Source organism: Suillus subalutaceus, assembly GCF_016647625.1.
Source record: "Suillus subalutaceus strain FC151 chromosome Unknown DFJ58scaffold_325, whole genome shotgun sequence".
NCBI lineage: Eukaryota > Fungi > Basidiomycota > Agaricomycetes > Boletales > Suillaceae > Suillus > Suillus subalutaceus.
The window spans coordinates 1-19,575 of NW_024540574.1; the positions used below are offsets into that span (position 1 = coordinate 1).

At 48.3% G+C, this 19,575-nt stretch overlaps 7 protein-coding genes across 7 annotated transcripts; 5 read left to right on the plus strand and 2 right to left on the minus strand.

Annotated features, from left to right (window-relative positions):
* Window positions 1–911: 911 nt before the first annotated feature.
* DFJ58DRAFT_671720 (uncharacterized protein) lies at window positions 912–1,151 on the plus strand (the record flags this gene model as incomplete). The annotated part of the gene is made up of 1 exon (XM_041382981.1): window positions 912–1,151. The coding sequence occupies one exon, from the start codon at window positions 912–914 to the stop codon at window positions 1,149–1,151; it is 240 nt and encodes a 79-aa protein (XP_041235259.1).
* A 152-nt stretch (window positions 1,152–1,303) lies between these two features.
* DFJ58DRAFT_874728 (uncharacterized protein) lies at window positions 1,304–3,252 on the plus strand (the record flags this gene model as incomplete). Its single annotated transcript, XM_041394403.1, has 6 exons — window positions 1,304–1,378; window positions 1,538–1,655; window positions 2,059–2,088; window positions 2,302–2,342; window positions 2,363–2,656; window positions 2,855–3,252. 6 exons carry the CDS (start codon window positions 1,304–1,306, stop codon window positions 2,927–2,929), a joined length of 633 nt encoding a protein of 210 aa, XP_041235260.1. The 3' UTR covers window positions 2,930–3,252.
* A 2,205-nt stretch (window positions 3,253–5,457) lies between these two features.
* On the plus strand, window positions 5,458–6,553 carry DFJ58DRAFT_277767 (uncharacterized protein). The gene is made up of 4 exons (XM_041379616.1): window positions 5,458–5,654; window positions 5,707–6,133; window positions 6,211–6,438; window positions 6,495–6,553. The coding sequence occupies exons 1-3, from the start codon at window positions 5,639–5,641 to the stop codon at window positions 6,362–6,364; spliced, it is 597 nt and encodes a 198-aa protein (XP_041235261.1). The 5' UTR covers window positions 5,458–5,638; the 3' UTR covers window positions 6,365–6,438; window positions 6,495–6,553.
* Window positions 6,554–6,811: 258 nt separating this feature from the next.
* On the plus strand, window positions 6,812–9,348 carry DFJ58DRAFT_737124 (tRNA synthetases class I-domain-containing protein; the record flags this gene model as incomplete). Its single annotated transcript, XM_041386906.1, has 12 exons — window positions 6,812–7,164; window positions 7,218–7,321; window positions 7,374–7,918; window positions 7,973–8,100; window positions 8,177–8,189; window positions 8,243–8,324; window positions 8,377–8,507; window positions 8,556–8,687; window positions 8,746–8,846; window positions 8,898–8,992; window positions 9,045–9,155; window positions 9,215–9,348. The coding sequence occupies 12 exons, from the start codon at window positions 6,812–6,814 to the stop codon at window positions 9,346–9,348; spliced, it is 1,929 nt and encodes a 642-aa protein (XP_041235262.1).
* Window positions 9,349–10,603: 1,255 nt separating this feature from the next.
* DFJ58DRAFT_737125 (uncharacterized protein) lies at window positions 10,604–13,443 on the minus strand (the record flags this gene model as incomplete). Its single annotated transcript, XM_041386907.1, has 7 exons — window positions 10,604–10,627; window positions 10,679–10,701; window positions 10,758–11,255; window positions 11,306–11,420; window positions 11,944–12,216; window positions 12,268–12,491; window positions 12,543–13,443. The coding sequence occupies 7 exons, from the start codon at window positions 13,441–13,443 to the stop codon at window positions 10,604–10,606; spliced, it is 2,058 nt and encodes a 685-aa protein (XP_041235263.1).
* A 1,409-nt stretch (window positions 13,444–14,852) lies between these two features.
* On the plus strand, window positions 14,853–15,753 carry DFJ58DRAFT_737126 (uncharacterized protein; the record flags this gene model as incomplete). The annotated part of the gene is made up of 2 exons (XM_041386908.1): window positions 14,853–15,269; window positions 15,322–15,753. 2 exons carry the CDS (start codon window positions 14,853–14,855, stop codon window positions 15,751–15,753), a joined length of 849 nt encoding a protein of 282 aa, XP_041235264.1.
* A 1,167-nt stretch (window positions 15,754–16,920) lies between these two features.
* DFJ58DRAFT_671712 (uncharacterized protein) lies at window positions 16,921–17,268 on the minus strand (the record flags this gene model as incomplete). The annotated part of the gene is made up of 1 exon (XM_041382980.1): window positions 16,921–17,268. A coding segment is annotated over one exon (348 nt), but the record flags the coding sequence as incomplete, so codon positions are not given.
* Window positions 17,269–19,575: the final 2,307 nt, after the last annotated feature.

Sequence of the window (19,575 nt, forward strand, 5' to 3'; positions counted from 1 at the left end):
CTCTTATGAAATGTTGCTGACAAGGGGCACAGATTCTGGTGCTAGAATGGGATGATAGGTTTTCCATGAGACCCTGGTCAACCACTCAGAAGCCATGTGGTGTTTGGCATTGTACTGCCAGAACAGATTCTGCTGTTACAACCCCGACAACAGTGCCCGCACTGCTTGCCTGCCCGTCATACCTGCCCCAGGAAACCTGACGAGAATTCAGTTGCAAGAGGCAGAGATTAATGAACACTGGCCGGTAGGTGTTGTCAAACCTAGACGTTTCGGAACCCTACGACTGACAGCAATGGCAGCATTATGAAGGGTTTGTACATGGACTGGTCTACAGAACAAGCACCTGCACTTCCCTTGTGATGTCAGTGCCTTTCAGGGACGGAATCAAGAAACTCAGTGACATCTCTCACCTGCAGGTAACACATTGGGTGAATCAGCTGGTGCCCAAGCTTTTTGTGCCTTCTACTGAAAGACGTTCTAAGACTTACAATTAGTGCTGCCGCAGTTTGGTCCTGAACCTCAGTTTGAACCCGAACTTTTCCAAACCGGACTCAAGGTCCGGTCACAGGTCCAGCGTGTCCCCTGGACCAAACCTTGAGTCCGGTTCAGGGTTCAGGGCTACCCAGAACCAATTCGGATGTGTTCAAACCTATGACCTACAGTGCACAATCACTCCAAGCAGATGCAGTGGCATCATGCGCTATTCGTCGCAATGATCTGCAACAAGTGGTTGAACTTACAGCTACTTTCATATTGATAGACTGGATTTCATCTTGTTCCCCTTACCGCCTTTGTTTACTTGTGGAGCTGCACAAACAAAAGGGTCCTGCTTGTTACAATATTTGGGCACACGAAGTACCCCAAACTGGCCACTCATCCAATGCTCTGCCTGACATCATAGTACTCTCGCCATGCATGGAAACCGACGTCACATTCCAGAAGCCACGAAACAGCAATGGGTGATCATGTCCACCCATATGTCACCCACTGCCTTAGCCCAAGCCACTCACATGAACCTCCGAACTGTCAACCGAGTTCTTCGACTCTCTCATCTCACAGGCTCTGTTGTTCGAAGACCCTTGGAAAGCGGATGTCCTCGTCTGTTCACAGCAGTGGATGTTTCAATGAGTGAATCAGGTCTGCAGTGTTGAGGTGGTAATTGCTCTATTAGTATCTGTTTTCGTGTATCGAGCGCACTCCAGACATACTCCTGTCGGGAGGATACATCTGCTCTTACACACCCACACTTTCGGCTCTGATCAGAGCTTGACAGACAATAAAGACACACGTGGCTCCATCCTTCATGGTGATTGGGCAAGGTCAGCCGGGCGCAAGGCAAGGCAAGGAGCTCTTGACCATCAAGAGCGAGATTGAGCTAGTCCGTTCGCTTGTCCCCACGATGGCCAACCCCACCACTCTTTCTGGCGATGCAAGATCATGACCAGCCATACTATTCACATTTTGCTATGAAAGACAAACCCCTCACACTGGTCATACACAACACATAGTTGTTGCTTTCTACAATAATTTGGTCAAGGATTTGGAGGAGGGTGATATGCTGGACTGTACAAAGGCGGACTGGGCACTCAACAAGGCTACTTACGCTGTGAAGACGAAAGTGCCGCTCGAGCAGAGAATCGTTTTTGTTCATATTGGTGTGTAGTTTCACATCATAGTACTCTGATGTAGTGCAATTTCACTAGCTGTTCATATTGTCATATCAGATCTCACCCTTCATTATACTTCCGCAACCTCTTCCTGCACTTCTATACTCTCCTAGAGCCTTTGATGTGTCTTGGATACAATCCTAATACTCGTGTATGACAGTATTTGGGTTGTCACAGCATACACTATTATGTTCCTTTGACCGAAAAAAGTACATTTTCCCTACGTGGATATGGATAAGACAAGAGGCGACGTATTCAACTTTGTACTTCTCAAACTAGCAATCTTCAGCCATTGGCGCTCCTCGACGTTGTCTCTCTTCACAATCATCTGTATGCAAGGCATCATCCTCTATTTCATCGTGTTGTTCGCTAGTTTCATTCTGTTTATAAGATGTCATGAATGTGTTTTTTGCTTGGCCTGGTATGTCCCTGTCAAAGGTTGTTCTTTTTCTTTGGTGTGCTCACTGATGGGAGTGTAGCGACTTGTATCATGTACGACTCCCTTCCTCTCCCACTCTCACATACTCCTGCACTGTCTGGTTTTCACTGGGGTCGCTCAATACCCATGAATATTCAAAATTGTGGTCGAACCTGGTTTGAACGCGAACCGGACCCTCCTGAATGCGTTCAGTAGCGTTCGGTCCAGAGTTCAACCAAACAGCTGAACCGAACCTGGTGTTTGGTTTGGCGTTCAGATAGTTTGGGCAGAGAACTGGACTGAACCGGACTTCGGCAGCACTACTTACAATCTCATTGCAGAGATGCCTGTGGGCACCCCTGTGCTCGGATACACATTCTTCTGGGAGCATCCAGCTGTCTTCCCTGCACCCAACAGATTGATTCAGATGGTAGCAGGTATCACAGAGAATGCGGATGACGTCGCAGGCAACATTTTAGTGGTGAAACATGCTCGTGGGAGAAAGAATGATGTCATGGACTGCAATGAAGTAGACATGGAATGGGTCAATCATATAATGATTCATGAAACAGTGAGCACATCATCTCTGGGTATGATCGTCCACTGACAGTAATCAGGACAGTTAGGGAGGGTAGTTTCTGGCATTCAATGGGCGATATGTAGATCACACTCTGCATTTCGGAGCTTTGCCAAAAAAGAGTGGGCAGTTGCAAACTAGATTACAATACTATTAGTTACCACCAGTTCATGCACTCCACATCTTGTGCAGTCACACAAATGTAACGGAAAGTCACGGTATCGTCACACTGGCCAGTTTCAAAGTCCGTTCAGCGCTAGACATTAAGGAAGATATAGTGTATATACGAAGTGTACTGCTATGTAGTAATCTAAAATATGTATTGCGGGTTACCAGAGTAATATAGACTGTCATCATTATTAAGATGCCCAGACGGCAATGGTTGTGATGACGTGGATGCAACAGGACTCGGAGCAGTTGGTGAAAATCCAGCACCAATGTGATGTTGCCCTGGCCAATGGTTTGAATATGGAATGGATCCTGGTATTTGCGAGAAAAACGGCATGTGCGGAGGGGGTACATTGGTGGCTGCTGGGGGGAGAGAAATACTTGCTGAAGGTGTCTGAGTTGAGCTTTCGGTTGAAGTTGAGGTAGACGCAGTGATGTGCCCACGGTTCCCACATCGTTTCAAACCATATAGCGCTGAAAATCGAGGATTATCTGCGAGGGCTTGACGAGTGCCAGGATCCTGCAAGTGAGCTGCGATCCGTGCAGAAAGATCAGTGGGGCCATCAGCCAAAACAAATGATGGAGGAATGGAATCGCCAGCTGCTGAAACACATTCAATTATTGTGACCAGCTCTAAATTATCACTGTGAATACGATAGCGTTCTCGATTGTTTTTCGAGAAGATAAATTTTGAATTGTCTCCCTTTTGGCCACCTCCCATCTGACACCCCTTCTCATCAACATTCCAGTTGTGTTCTGGTGGAATTCCTTCCAACTCATCGTCCAAGGCCTTGTGCATATCAAAATACTCCGTGATTGTTGCCTTGTTGAAATTTTGTGCGCGTTTTGGATCCAGGCCTCGGAATTTCGCAACAAGGATATCCGCGTGACGGGAAAGGAAGCGGCGGTCCCAATTCTTGCCTGGGTAAGCTTTCACCATCTCGAATATTTGAGCACGGAGTTTGCGGGGATGGAGAGGGGTGGCTGAATCTGAGTTATGGTGGCACCAGTCCACCAGTACCTTTTCTTGGGATTCATTGAGCAATGATTTCCGAGTGCCACGATTGCCTGAAGCACGATCTCGTACAGTCTGTGGGGGCACCTAAAGGAAAATTGAGTTAGCATCCGAATTACTGAGGGAGTGCTTACCTTGTGAGCTACAGCAGCACTTCGGAAACTGCTATAAACACCAGTCAAGGTATCGTGGATGGCAGCTTGAATGCGAGCCTCTTTGGTAGGATCTCTGGGACCTTCCCGCGTCCCACCAACTCGAGTGCGCGCCATACTACCCACCCATGTACGCGTTCAGATGTGTCGCGACGCGTTGCCACAAGCGTGTCTGAGTTCCAAACTCCGCTGCGGCAGTACCGGCAGGTGACATTGAGAGTGACACAAACCGTTGTCACCACCAAAAAATTATCTCTTTTGTTTCTTGTTGGATCGCATCCGTTAAAGCTCGTAGGGTGTTTTTATGATTTATGGTTGCATATGCATGTATTAGTTTGAATATTTGTATACGTAGTAGAAAAGCGTTGTTTTAAACGATGCACGAGATGTGGGGATGCACGAACTAGTGGTAACTAATAGTAGGAATCATTGTAGGACGACACGATAGAAATTCAGACGGTTACTGAAGCGTGTACGGTCCGATCTGTTACAATGTCGATTGATGGGTGGCTGGCATTGAACTTTCGTGAAGTGCATAGCATGGTATTACCGCAGCTCTAGTGGACGCCAGACAACTGCAATCACAACCCTGTCGTTCGAAACGCCCACGAGGCGTGGGAACATTGACGCCAAAAATATGGAACAAGTTGTGCGAGAACGGGAGTAGGGGACTTGCTGCGTCAGCGCCGAGCGGCGATACCGATCAGATAGCCATCATCCTCGATCGAACGAATTCGTTGCTAGAAACGTTCGCAGCTGGACTTGGGAATGGAAACTTGAGCCGAACAACGTGCATTTGACATTCTCTAACAAATCAGCAGGTACCCTACGATGACGCGTTTCTTCACCCACCTTTGCCTTTATTTGCGGATGATGGACATTTCAGTGCCGCCGCTCGCGACCCAAGTCATTCTCGATGCTTTCCTACAAGTATTGGAAGTGAGAAATTGTCCTCAGTTATGTTTTTCTGCACTAATCTCCCTGTCATGCTGCAGGCCAACCAGAGTTAATCGCCATGTATGCCGGCGCACTAGGATATAACGCAGTGGAGCGATATGCGATGTTATTGACTTCGCTCGAACTGACTGCGCACATCAACGAACGTCAATTAGCATTGACTCGTGCACAAGAACATGGTCTGAACGTTAATAGGGTGGCAATCGTCACTGCCGAGTAAACGATCGATAGAGCATTCGAGGTTGATAGGACTTGCATCTCACAAAACTCATGCGCTGAACACTACTTGCAGCTTTGACCCCAAATGAAGGGACCGCTCCCTTCTGTTACTTCGTTCCATAGAGTAGACGACGTTCAAGGATGGAACGTATGATACTGCGGTGGAACAAGCCACTGTCATTTTGCGGTACTTCCTACGTAAGCTTGTTGTCGAGGTTCTACTATCACGATTTAATCCATGATTTCTAGGGGCAGGGCGGGTTTCACTCGCAAAGAACTTTGTGGAAATGCTTCCACATGAACTCACCTCCATCGACCAACCCGAGGAACGAACCACAGAATACCTTCACTACAGACAGTTCTTCACGATCCGGGACAGTCTTGACCGGGTCGTTGCGTTCTGGGCTTGCTTAGCAGAACAGACGAAATAATACAGTGTACAGTAAGACACACAGCCGATCTTTTATGCGAGCTCGTCGCGGTACGTTTAATTACATTTCACCTCGTATTCCTCATCTCATCCTCAAACACAGATATCCATCCAACGCTCCGAATTCGACACCGCAGAATCACACTACTCACCCTAACCCACACTCACGCCGCACACCTCGCGCATGCACTCGGAGATACCGAACGTGCAGACCTATGCTATCGCTTCGCTAAATCCATAGATGACGAACGCAATGCGAGGGCTGGGCATGTAGGCGCTGCTGCATGCGCTGGGGAAGCAATGTTGCGCATAGGACTACGGGCCCAGGCTCAGGGTGATGGCGAGCACTCAAACACTACTGTGAATGAAGACGCTAGCAGTGCCAAAAGCGACTGGTTGGACGCTGAGACACATGGGCTGGCCGCGTCTGCGATCCAGCGGTGTCACGGGATGGGAGGGACGCTTGAAGTGGTTGGGAAGGTAGTGCAGGCAGCTGTGGCGGATGCGAGGGGGGAGATTGTTGGTGCCAAGTGCGTTTCTTATTTTCTTCATTTCGCGCCAAAAAAAACATAACCAACTCGTGCTTACAAACTGATTTCTGGCGCAGATCTCACCCAAAAACTGCGCTGTCTTTATCGACGTTAGCAGGCGAGAACCATCTCCGTGCGTTGCTCCTCGCGCAAGTGGGTGCACAGTATTTGCATACGAGCACCTGCGCATACTATGGAGACGTTGGCCGTGTGCGAGACGCTTGGCGCTGAGATGGGCGTGAAGCAGAAGGACGTGAATGGTAGAAAAGGTAAAGAAAAAGAGAATGAGAATGATGCGGACGGTGGTAATGTTTCCTACTTCTCTTCTTTTATGTTGTTCAGTGCCGATGATCAAGCGCAGGTATTTAAGCGCGCGAATAAGCCGCACCGAGTGGCAAAGCAATAGGTGTATAATGTTATGTATCGGGGTAGAAGGGAGGGTGGGGAGGGTGACGTGGCCTTCTGCGATGGAACCTGATGATGATGAAAAGGGGCCTGCCGACAGTGAAGACATCAAAATGCAGGATCTGGATCCCATTTGTCAAGGAGGACACTCTCGTTGCCAAAGATCGTCTTGTCGCGCTGGAGCACCTCACGAAGTTATTGTTGAAATGAAGGGCGCAGATCTGGTGGGCGCGCAATTTCGCTGTCTTCGCTCCGCTCCACCTGTCTGGCTCAATGAGCGCAAATACCATTGCGGCATCTCATGTCACATCGGAGTCTGGATCTGGTCTGGTGCACTGTGCCCCTGCACATGGCGCAGAAGATTACCTGGCATTTCGAGCGCTAGGTCTTCTGCAAGGCCCCACGGATATCGTTTGTCACGTCGACGATGCTGGCAAATTTTCTCCTGATGTTGCTCATGTCGTAGGCGAAGAAGCTGTGCAAACACTAGTGGGACAAGAGGTACTCAAGGGTGGAAACAAGGCTATTGTCAAACTACTGGAGTCCACCGGGTCCCTTGTGAAGGTGCAGAGGATCAAGCATCGCGATCCGTATGATTGGAAGACCGGTGAACATACCATTGTAACGTAAGTTGCGCCTGGCAAGAGATGTTCACCTCGGTGCTTACATAGTTTAATAGGGCTACCCCGCAATGGTTTGCCAACCTGGACGGCATCAAGGATGATGCACTTCACGCGCTGAAGGATGTACAGTTCTATCCCCCTTCATGTATGTCCCCCTTCCGTCCTTGAGATTATATTCTGAGTTTGCTTGATCACAGCTCGCAATTGACTAGAGTCATTCGTTCGCTCGCGTTCCGAGCGGTGCATTTCTCGCCAGCGAGTGTGGGGTGTCCCGATCCCGGCTCTCTACCACACCCCAACGGATACCGCCGTCCTCTCATCCGAATCCCTTACTCACATCTTACATGTTGTGTCTGAGGGAGGCGTGGCTCATTGGTGGAAAGGTCCAGTCGGAGACTTCCTTACCCCCGAGCTACTCGCCCAATTCGAAGGTGGTCCTGAGGCCTGGCGCAAAGGCACGGACACGATGGACGTCTGGTTTGATAGCGGGTCAAATTGGAGTACACTGAGCGCCCCCGCAGGCGGGAGAAAACATTGGGCGGACGTATGTCTTGAGGGCACAGATCAGCATCGCGGGTGGTTCCAGAGCCAGTTGTTAACCTCAGTGGGTGTTAGCTGCGGACAAAGCGCTGCAAGGCAGGTGAGCCCATACGGAACGCTGATTATGCATGGTATGGTACTTGATGAGGCGGGCAAGAAGATGAGTAAATCCCTCGGAAACATCGTCAGCCCGATGACCATCATCCATGGTGGCAAGGTCAGACATCGCTTATTTTGCACATAGAGTTCGCTGAAGTTTTGCGGTTGACAGGATAAGAAGAAAGAACCTGCGTACGGTGCAGATGTCCTCCGCTTATGGGTGGCAACTGTCGAGTACTGGCGAGATACGTCCATCGGGCCCACAGTTCTTGCAGTGTGCGGAATCTATGAGGAAGATCTGTAATTTTGCTTGGTTTATTCTTGGAAATATCGATACAACTACTCAACGAAAGCACTTTGTTCCGGTTGAACGCAGCGAAGTGGGCTTGGTCAGTCCACACATTAAATTGATGTCTAATGCTAAATGTGATTGTTGTGACAGACAGAGCATTTTGTGATGAACGAGCTTTACAAGCTTGATCAAACTGCTGCAGAGGGATATGCAAACTACAATTTCCCGAAAGGTAAGAGCTCATCGTGTTCATAGAATTTACAAGCTTATACTCTCCGCGCCAGTCGTGGATTCCTTGACCAACTTTGCAAACGTCACGTTGTCATCGCTCTACTTTGACATCACAAAGGACTGCCTCTATGCCAATGACATTCAAAGTGTCAAGAGACGGGCGGTTGTGACTACCCTTGCCAAAGTTAGCGTTATCCAGTGAGAATATACCGTTGACTAATGTTCCTACCAGGTCATCGACTCTATGACCTCCGTAATGGCCCCAGTGCTTTCTTACCTGGCAAAGGAAATCCACAGTGCTCTCCGTGAAGGTGATGGAGCTGTGTCCCAGCTATTTGTCTTTGCGAAGGAGTGGACTCCTGTCGTGAGTATTGATGTCGCAACTGCTTGTACTTTCTCTGATATTCTCTTGAACCACATAGAGCGCCGAGTGGAATGATCCGCGTGCCGAACAAGACATGGCTAGTTTGCTGAGGATGCGCAGCGTCGTGCTATCTCTTTTGGAACAGGCTCGAGGGGAAAAGTGAGTGCCCAATTCTTTTCGTGTTTGTAGTCTGAGCGTGTTCCGGTGTAGGCATCTAAAGAGCTCTCTCGAAGCTGAGGTCGATATTATCTTGCCCAACGATATATCTGTACGACCGTATTCGCTACAGCTAATTGAACGCGAAGGTGAGCAGTTTGATCTTCCTGCTCTTCGTAACTGAACAGTATTTGCGCGCAGAGACCTTCTTGAAGACGCTTTTCATCGTTTCTGATGCCAACATCACGGACGAAGGCTCTTTCGGCACTAGTTCACTCGCGTGGTCCTACGTCTCTTCAACGGATATACCCGGTACGTTTATGTTTTCGAAAGCTGTTTTTGGTATTAATTCGCCTATTCCTTCTGCGTAGACTCGGACTTGGAGCTGGCGATTCGCGTTAGACCTGCATCCTTGAGTAAGTGCCCACGGTGCTGGACGTATACTCGTGAAGAGGATCATGATTTATGTCCCCGCTGTGAGGATGTTGTTCGACGTGCGGATTAGATTGTTGGCGAAGATGGTACACGCGTGTATATAGACTACATACGATCTTAGATAATACTCTATTCATCCCACCTCCTGCACTTATTTGAGCTTGACTAGCACTGTGAGAACAACACCACGGCGTTGGGTACATGCGGCAGCATCTCATAGCCAAATCAAAGCTCGGTGCTCAGCGTTCAGAAAAGTTTGTCAAACGTGGCAGTACAAAATGGTCAACTTCGTCAGTAGGTAGAGAGCAATGCGACACGAAGCATCTAATATTCTGAGTCGGGGAGGGTGGGTCACCCTAGGGCGGCACGCTATCAGATGCGCACCTAGTACTATGGCAGTCCTGCAGATGCACCATGCGTGCAAAAGTCCGGTAAATAATAGGACCAGATAATATTTGCTAACATGACGGAATGACAGGTCCAACCAAGTAGGTTCATCTTGATATTTGGAGACGTACTCTGAGCAGACAACCCTATGTGCACGTCAATATACTTTAGCATGTAAACACTCCTCTAGGGTGAGTCCGAAATGTAATAAGATATGCACGCACTCAGCTATCAGATACAGTCCAATCGAAACCAACCTCGATTTGTATAAAAAGGATGGGATGCGCAAGTTCTGAATCGCCATGCAGGATGGAAGATGTATGGTGTGGTAGCGAGTACCATTCAAAACAAGCTAATGATACAAAAGAACGAATTGAGATTAAAAGTTGTCCATGTGCCGTGTCTCTATGAATCTGCATATCAAACGGGTATGCAGCAGAGAAACGACTAGAAACGAGACCGCCGTGTAAGTGATAATAGGACGTGAGTCCGCACCCTGCCACACCCAGCGTGGATATCGAGGGGGGTCCAGGGGCTATCTGGTTGACCGTATTTCGCCTCGGGTAATGCATCCCCTTTATCACCCGTCCATACGGTGACGAGAAGACAGCTGTCTATGTGATGCGATGACTGTCGCCGGTAGCAGGAGACGCACAACAGAGAAACAACACAACACGAGCCCACCATTTAAGCTTCCGGAAGCGTTCTGGATGAACCCTCAGTTGGTGGTGGCGGCGGCGACGGCGGCGGAGCAACACATAAAGCCTGCAGAGACACTGTCGGATCGCAGCGAGTGGAAAGACGCGTAATACAGACACACCCCTTTGTGCTGTACTGCAGCAATCCCTGCGAGACTACGACCGTGGTATGAAATCGAATTTTGCCTCGAATGTTGTTGGAGCTGCGGTCTCTTACCATTCTAGGCGGTCTTACTCTTCCTATTGCTGTGATAGAGTTGGAGCCTGGACAGACGGATCAGACTACCATTTTGACGATATGGGAATGCAACTTACCCATTCCTCAATCTGAGCCGACACTACAGAAAGAGTTCTTCGCAAATTCATCCTGCAAGCGAGCATAGTCAGCATAGACCTCGGTAAATATCTTGCTGGCCTTCTGTGCCCTGCTGATCATTGCGACCGTCGGGCTCAGGCATGTCCTCCATTCCGGCCGCTTGAGCAGAATTGCGAGTAGGGGTTGCTGGGACAGGTGTTCCGCGAGAAGTAACAGGCAATTCACCACGATCTATGCGCTCGAGGACTGTTTCAAGTTGATCAACCTTTCGTTCCGCTTCCTCTCGGGCTCGCTTCTCCTTCTCGACTTCAGCGTGTAGAACTGCCTCGCGTCGCTCGGTGTGTGCTCCGACACATGCCCATTCGCGTTCAATGCCTTCGACAATATCCTTTGCCTGCTTCTCGCGCTGTTCCATAATGTTTATGAGTCGTCCCAGCCCGGATGCTTCACTAGTGAACGCTGCTTCCTGTTCTCCGAGCAGTCCTGTCAGATCCTGCACGCGTGCAAGAGCCTGCGTGAGCTGACGCGCTTGAGACAATTGTGCGCTCTGGAGAGCTTTGAATGCACTCTCCGGTGCTGACTGTTGCTGAGTGAGCGAGTCGTGTGCGGTTTGCAGAGTTGCGAACTCAGCATGTTTCGTGCGTCAGTACTTGGAATGTTCTTTGATTTGGACGAAAATTCGGCGATTGCTTGGTCGACTTCGGACTGTGCGAGTTGGGGTTGCTGTGTGAGGGAGTCGATCTTGAACTTAGATGAAAGAGCATTCGGTCGACAAAGTGGACTGTGAGGTGCTGAATTTTGATATCTGTGCTTCTAGGCTACTTTTCAATGCAGTTGCGGGGATACATATCATTAAGTTCTAGTACCTATCTGAGAGTACGGCAAGCGGCATTGAACTTGATCCCAAACTTTGGATTCCTATTCGATATAGTTGATATCTTCATTTCACGACTGCTTGCTGACTTCGTTCTTGTTGTCTATCTACGTCCTGGAGTAAGTCCCCATCATGATACCTTGAGCGGTTTGTTGGATATTCAACATCGTCACCATAGATAAATTTCCTTTCTCGTTCTCGGACTCTATACGCACGCCTTATAATTTTCCCTGCATGTACATTTGCCTAAGTATAGTACCGTAATTGATTCGGCTCGTCTAAGCAACACCAGACTTTGATTCTGAATCCCTATAAACGTCACCTGTTACTCCCCTAAGGCAGTGGTTGCCCCCCTTGGGTGTAAATGCCTGTAACTAGGGCGTTACGTACATCGCTTGCCATTGACGTGTAGAGACCCTTTAGCTTTTGGTCGAATTTTATCCTAGCGGGGGACAGGTCAAAGTCGCTGGACAAGACGACACCAGTTAATAGTTCTTTCAATACCCACTCAAATAATGTTCCAATGAAAGCTAACAATGCCCCAAGGTCTCGGTCGGGGCTGACATATTGGTGGAGCTGAAATTGGTGGAACAGCACGTGCTGCGTAAAATGCTGCACTACATTATTTGCAAGGGGCACGTCGTGTATGATCTGTCCTCCCACCTGACCGTAAAGCCATGAGCATTAGAAGGAGGAGTCAGAAGAATAACTTACCACGATATCTCCGTTCAGGAATGCATCGTCTTGGAGAAGGTCGCGGATGATAAGCACCGTCTCTGCCTTCGGTTTGGTTGCCAAGGCATCACTCAAATTGTAGCCAAATACAACCGCTATCCGAACTATATCCATGAATTTTCTCCTCAGATTCTTCGCGGTGTCACCAATTTTTCCGGCGTCCTTTTTGCCAGAATTCCCGACGGACCATTGGGCGAGTTCAGCTGTTCTCGATATTAGTTTTCAGTTTAAAATGAATTTCGTGAGAGACTTACGATTATTGGATGTAGCAACAACGGCAGCGAGGCTGGCAAGCCCCTTTTCTGAGCTTTCTTCGCTTGAAAGCAGAAACGTGTCGTTGAACATCGACCGTTTCATGCTTTCTCTGGCTCTCAATTTCACCTGGGGTATGGTCTCAAGATCAAGCCAGCCCGTAATAGGTGGCGACGACACGAATGTTGTAGACAATGGTGCTACAGGAGGTGGTACCGTGGCTGGTGCTGGTACCACGACTGGTACTGGAACAGTGGCCGGTACTGGTACCGCGACTGGTACTGGAATAGCTAATGATGCTGGGGCAGGCGATATAGCTGGTGTCAGGTCATGATGTGATAGCTCAGCGTCGCTTTGTTCTACATCGTCGCCGAGGTCATGGTGATTCCTGCCGCGGTGAACGGCAGGCCTGTCGAGCAATTTGTACGGAGTGTATCGACTGCGCGATGACGGCGGCGAGTCAAACTGACGCAATGATGATGGCGGCGAGTCAAAGCGTAAGGCCGACAACCGGCCGTGAATACCACCAGCGACTCCAAGGGTGTGCAAATGCGGGGCTCCCGTGACCACAGCCTCCGCGGCACTGTCAACTGGGTCATCGAAGCTCATGATTATGGCCAGAAAATCTTCGGGGGTTAGTGGAGTTTCCGCGGAGGTGTGATCAGCTTGACTTGGCCCACTGGCTGGAGTTGAACTGCTGTGGGCGTCCAACTCGTTTTTATGGAGCTTCGGTGCCATACCTGAGGCTGGCCCGGGCATGTCAGACCAGCTTCCTGGGGGCATCATACCTTCGTACCACATGTCGAAATTGACGTCTGGGGGTGGCACAAAGCTGCCAAATCTGTGGCTGTCGTCACCAAGCTCCTGACGATGTGACTCTTCATCTGAGCTCGGAAGAATCATATCGATGCCACCAGGGGATATGATGGCAGTCGCGGTGACTCCGAGTCGGCCTGGCAGAGTCAGAATTTATACTGAACTTTGATATTTAACATTACTTACCACTGATACGGGCTACTCCTTGGACGACTCGGAGCCTGTCATAAGTAGCAGCGGCCCCAGTCTCTCAGCCGCGTATGAGTCGCTCTGAGCCGAGTTCATCAGATACTCGTAATGATAACGAGGCATATTACATGTCTGACTTTCCTGGTGACTGCCAATCGACAATTGATCATTGTAACATTACAAATTTCGATTATAGCCAGTGCTTCTCAGAGACCGTTCCCCGCCGCACGAGTCATAGTTCTTGCAAGCCTCCTGGGGCTGGCGATGAACACTAAATTTCTGAAATGGTCAGGATCGTGATATTACAGCAGCGACCTTCGGAAATACCGCGATGAGCCAAACAGAAACTTTGAAGGCGATCTTAGTCCCATGGCAAGCCACTTGAAGTTGGCCGGCGCCACATTGAGCTTGAAGTTTAAATTCTTCTCGTTCTTCAGTCAATGATCCCGGAAATCGATCGGAAATCAGCTAATGCATCGTGGCGACTGCAGTAACAAAGACTAGGACTTACCCAGATTCGGAGTGGAATTCAATCCGAACGAAATTTAGGAGTCTAGATTGACTCAGAGAGTCAAAGCTTCAAGCTTGCCCAGGTCAATGCAACTGTGCAAGTGTCATGAGTGAGGCGGCTTACTAAGACAAGCAAAAACTATAGACTACTACTAGTAAGTCCGCTCCTTCACTCCGAGTACTAGCTACTACACTCTTGAACCGGTGGCCTCCCTGTCATGGCCACTAGGCCTTGAACTCTGACTCGGAAGTGTCAGAAGATTTTGAAATCGGACAGGAATTCCAGTTGGAACTTCTGTAACGAGGTGATCTCAGTGACCATGATGCGCACACGACTCAGTTTTAAGTTCTAGATTCTTAGATTATTACATGTAGAACTTCGGCAAGCTCAAGTTTCAATTGAGAATTCGAGTATTTAATGTGTTGGGACGGGCAACAGGCGGCACAGGCCTGCAAGCCTTAGCCTAATACGGCGAGGGTAATGATCCATATTGGTATTCGTGTGCCTGTCATTATGATGAACGCCTACCTGTGCCCACCAAGTGCCATTTCAGTCATGTTTCCTCAGCGTAACAGCTGAATGACACTACCAGATAACGTCCAAGTTTAAACTCCTTTCAGGGAAATTAATTCATCGTGATGGCTGTAGGTAATACCCTAACTGGGAGGGTTTTTCAATCCCATACTGGCCTAGTACAATCTGTGCGCCTGTTAAACCTTCATCCGACCTCTTCCAACACACGCCAAAAACTTGTTGATATCAACTAGTCACCGGAGGCACTCCTGGCTAATTAGGAATGCACGCCTGCTTTACTCCCCCGAGCTCTATCGGACAACTTAGTCCTACTCGTCAGGATGAAGACTCATCCTGTCAACTCTGGCCCGATGGTACCCAGACACCTGACCATCAACGACAATATCGTCGTGATATACCAATGAGACACGGAGCTCCATTCAGACGCTTCAAGGGTCGCCGACCATTATCACCATCATCTGACGACACAAATGATTCGTCAGAAGATGAGCTGTGTGCACTTCCAGGCCTCCCCCCCTCGAAAAACATGATTTACTATGTGCAACGCGCAAAAAGACAGTTCAAGCCTTATAACAAGCACAATAGTCACGAGCCTAACGCAATCGAACTTCGTTTTTGTAACAAGTCTGTCGGAAAATGCTCCGGCGAGACTGACATGACTCTGGCTGATGTCCGGGCGGTAAGTTAGCCTTCAATGCTACAATTTCACAATGATAAACATCTTATACCAGGGAAAAGAACTCTTCGAGCGTGGCCTGCGAGGTATGTCTGGCAAGGCCGTCGCTCAAGCTGTCGTTGCGATGCAAGCTACCCGCGAATCCAAGCGCTTGCGTGTTCTGACAACGGCCTGGGAGATCGAGTCGTCGGTTCAGCGCACAAGACTTCTTGAAACAATGCTGGAGAAGGACGCTCTAGAATATGCCCGTAGCGATGCAGAAGCTTCCTCTTTCGAAAAACTTTTGGTTGCACGTACCTCGAAAGACCTTAATACCGACATAGACTTCAATATCGGCGCATATAACTGCGATATTACGTCGTTCGTTGTTTCTGACATACAACTTGATCACATCGAGGATCTTGCGCACAAGTTATGTCTGCCTGAGGAAGACAGTGATGATAGCATGGAGGGGTCCCCCGACTCCAAGTCCGATATCGATAGCTGATGTAAGGCGATCATTAGACTGATCATGTGTAATACTGATCATAATATTACAGATCTCGGGAGTTGAGGATTTGCTCCTTGTTGTGCGGTGTATGCTTGGGATCGTCGTAAATCCGTCACTGATCCTATGACCAGACAAGTGCAACAAATAGCTACATGTTTCCAATATATGTATATCGTAACGGCGCGCACGCCAGCCCTCGACTCTTTTTTTCTCGTCGGACATCAATCAGAATCATTCTTTTGACAGCTCATACTTGCCATTCATTGCGGTAAGAAATTGCAATAGTTTCCTTTGTAGGACGCCGAATATTACTATGTACAACTATATCATCGACTTGCAGGGTCTGAACGACTGTTCATTATGTGTTACCCGCTGATCAAAACGGCGTACCAGAACGAAAAAATACATCCATGGTATATAATACACTCCTCAAAGGAGACATGTTAATGCCTCATTTGCAACCCACCGTAACAACCCGAGTGTCTAGTGACCACCCTAACCTCACCGGCATCTCCAAAGCTCAACACCGATAGTTCGAAAACCAAAAAAACATACTAGTGCTTACCGCTTCTAGCTAGCGCATCCAAACATGTCGTAGATCACACTCCCAAGGAACTGGCAGTTGCAAATTCCATCTCTGGAAATATTCTTGATGTGGACCCTATTCATCCATTGGAAACCGTTTCTACTCTATTTGAAAGTCGGATCCTATGTCCTCTGCTTCTATTCAGAAATACCAGTACGATTGTATGGGGTCGAGGATATCGCTTTTTCGTGATGTTTTGGCGGGGATGCTTGGGTCGAAGGAGTGGACACGCACGTTGTCTTCGCCGTCGTTGTTGTTAGATATCCGCTCGGAGCGCTCTGATGCAAATGCGGTGTGCACTGTATGATGCCAGTGCTCAACCGGTATCCCAAGCGCACGTAGCGATAGACCGCATCTTCACAGATGCAAGTGATCTGCAATCGCAAGTCGACTCAACATCAGGAAAAACCTCCCTTGGGAATTCCACTGAAATCCTCAAACTCGCATGTAAAACAGCTGAATTCCAGAAACTCTGTTAATTTGACCGAAATCGATGTATTTCGAAAGTAATAAAATCTACTGGTCAGATTCAACAGAAATCGTTGTATTTCCAATGAACTCGGAGTAAATTCCGCCAGTCAGATTATAGTGAGATAAGCATGCCTGTCACTGAACGAGTTTACAAAGAAGCTAGAACAAAGCTCCAGAACGGTACTGCTCGTCCATTCACGAGGTACAACTGGGCCGAATTTTGGAATAAGGTGTACACTCCTGCGAATATCAGAGATATCGATGATGCTCGCGAGACGCTCTCCATTACGAATGACGCGGGAAATTTTGTATAAACCATGGTTTGCTTCGGGTTGCCCGAATGGCGTGAACCACTCCACATAAGCAAAGTGGGTAGGTGCCTTGGCAGGTGTGCGAAATAAGGCAGCCGCAGCATGACTTGTCAGTGTGAAGACGACACGGACTTGTGCAACACGATACCCTCAAATTCATGATCAAATATTAGTTTAGTGAGGGAGTAGTACGAAAACACAACTAGAACAAGAATGAGAATGGTGACCGTTGACCGTCGAGAACTGGCAAATGAGAATGAGCGAGCGAGATCACTAGTCACAAGTGCAATTATATGAATCGGAAAATGAGTGAAAACAAGCAGGAACACTCACAGGCTAAGCGCGGACAGGGACAAACAAGCGCAGAAACGCAGACATGAAAAAACAAACTAGAATGATTAAAAATGAGTGAAACGAGGGGCAAAAGCCCATATAAGAAGAAATACTCACAAGTGGACAAGCAGAAATGAGTGTAGAGCATTAGCATGATCAAAACGGTTGAAAATGTAAATGGTAGCTACAGCGCAGCACTGAGGAGCGAAACACTTAGACGGATTCTGATCAATCCGGGAAATGCCGAGTTTATTCTCACAGTTGAATTTCAAAAGTTTGGTTTGAAAATGACACGCAGGTCCATTCCCCTTCTCTCTACTACTTCGAGTTGCGCACACTCTTCTCTTTACTGAATGTTTTCGCTCCTTGTCGGGATGTGTGTAATCTCTTTTTTGACCTGCTTACTTGATGCTGATGGTGCCGTGTCCATGTCCTGCTCTGTGCGTGTCCTTGTCTTTGACCTGTTTACCCAACGCTGATGGTGCCATGGCCATGTTCTGCTTTCAGAATGTGTGTGACCTTTTTTCTCGTGTCCCGCTAACCTTGTCCTTTTGCCCGCTTATCTGACGCTGATGGTGCTTCGGCCGTATCCTGCAATCGGAGTTGTGGTTGCAACCATCGTAGATTTTTAGGTATTTTTACTGTAGACCGACAATGCTAAGTATATTACTTTCACAGACTTAGTCTATACTGATGGACTGGATGAGTGGCAATCCACCATCGAGCTCGCAAGTCAAATCCTGCAACGCTGCCCTCCACATTGCAACCCTCACTCGGATTTCCGAACGCGGGAAAAAAAAGGTATCACGCGCTTATGGCATGGCTTTTCAAGGCTGTCAGGTGTGTTTCAGGTTCCTTGGATTGCGCCTGTCATTCACACACTCTCTGTTAGCGTGTCGCAGAGCATGTTACTGCTGGCTGGTTCGGGGAGCAACTTCGACTACCTTGATGTTAATGCAATGTCCGAGGATTAAAGGTTGTTGTGTCTCTATTGCTGATCCGACTTGATCATAGTTGCATCTAATTCAAGCACTAGCGTCTTCGTGTGCTGTTGATACCCATGTTCATGTATAATACATTGTGATAAGCCATTTTAATGCAATATAATGTTGATTTTCGTGGAATTTGACATCGACCGATCATCGAGTGAATTGGACGATAATCAGAATAATCCATCAAGCGACGAGTGAATTCAATGGAATTCAGAGAAACTACTCGGAATTCAAAGGAATTCATAAAACGAGCTACCGGATTTAAATAATTCTGCAAAACCTGAATTCACTTGAAATCTTCCAAAAACAGAGGAATTACAAGGAATTACCTCGATTTCGGGGGGGAGGTTTTCCCTGATGAAGACGTCCGTGCGAGAACAGATAGGGAGGTGCTTGTAGAGTCTGGTGTAGGCGAAACTCCACTCCACGGTTTGAAAGAGATGAAAGCCTTACTGGATTCGTTGACCTGGCTAAAGATGATATGGCGCGTTCGTTGATTGGATTCTTTGGTGAGTTCCGCGCCGGACAGACACCAATTGTGCAAGGAACTTGAAAATCAGGTATGCACGCACCTCACAACATTCTTTTTACTATGACGCTGATACCTTATAGCTCATCCTGCAAACTGGTCATCTCATCAGTAAAACCCTGATAGGATGTGTGACACTGCACAGTGACGTACAGTGACACAGACATCACAGGTAAGTTGGTCGTTTCGAGTGGATCGCAAGCTTGCGAGCGTTGACACGTGAAACCGGGCCTTTGTAAGCGGTCGCATGTAGATCGTCCACACTTGTGCTTCTATGTTATTGAAGCACACATCTATCTTACCCCAGTCAAAAGGACTCGACTTGAGAATCGGCGCCTCACTCCCTTCTTCTTCTCTGCGCCCATCTCCTTTTGCCTGTCGCTCTCCCATTTTTTCGCACTCTCCAACAACGATCCTGAAAATCTTCGACTAATACTCTCATCATGACTTCCAATACGACTTCTACCACTGCCTCCGCTTCGGCAATTCCTCCAGCGACTACAACAGGCAATCCTTCCTCTACTCCTGCTACTAACGCCACAGTTTCGGCTATCCCCTCGGGTCCACAAATGACTCATGACCAGATGATAGCCGAGA

Bases quoted from the DNA above. Each gene is read 5' to 3' on its own strand.
- DFJ58DRAFT_277767 (XM_041379616.1), top strand. The intron at 6,134-6,210 runs GTGCGTTTCTTA...TTTCTGGCGCAG, and splicing joins GGGGAGATTGTTGGTGCCAA to ATCTCACCCAAAAACTGCGC.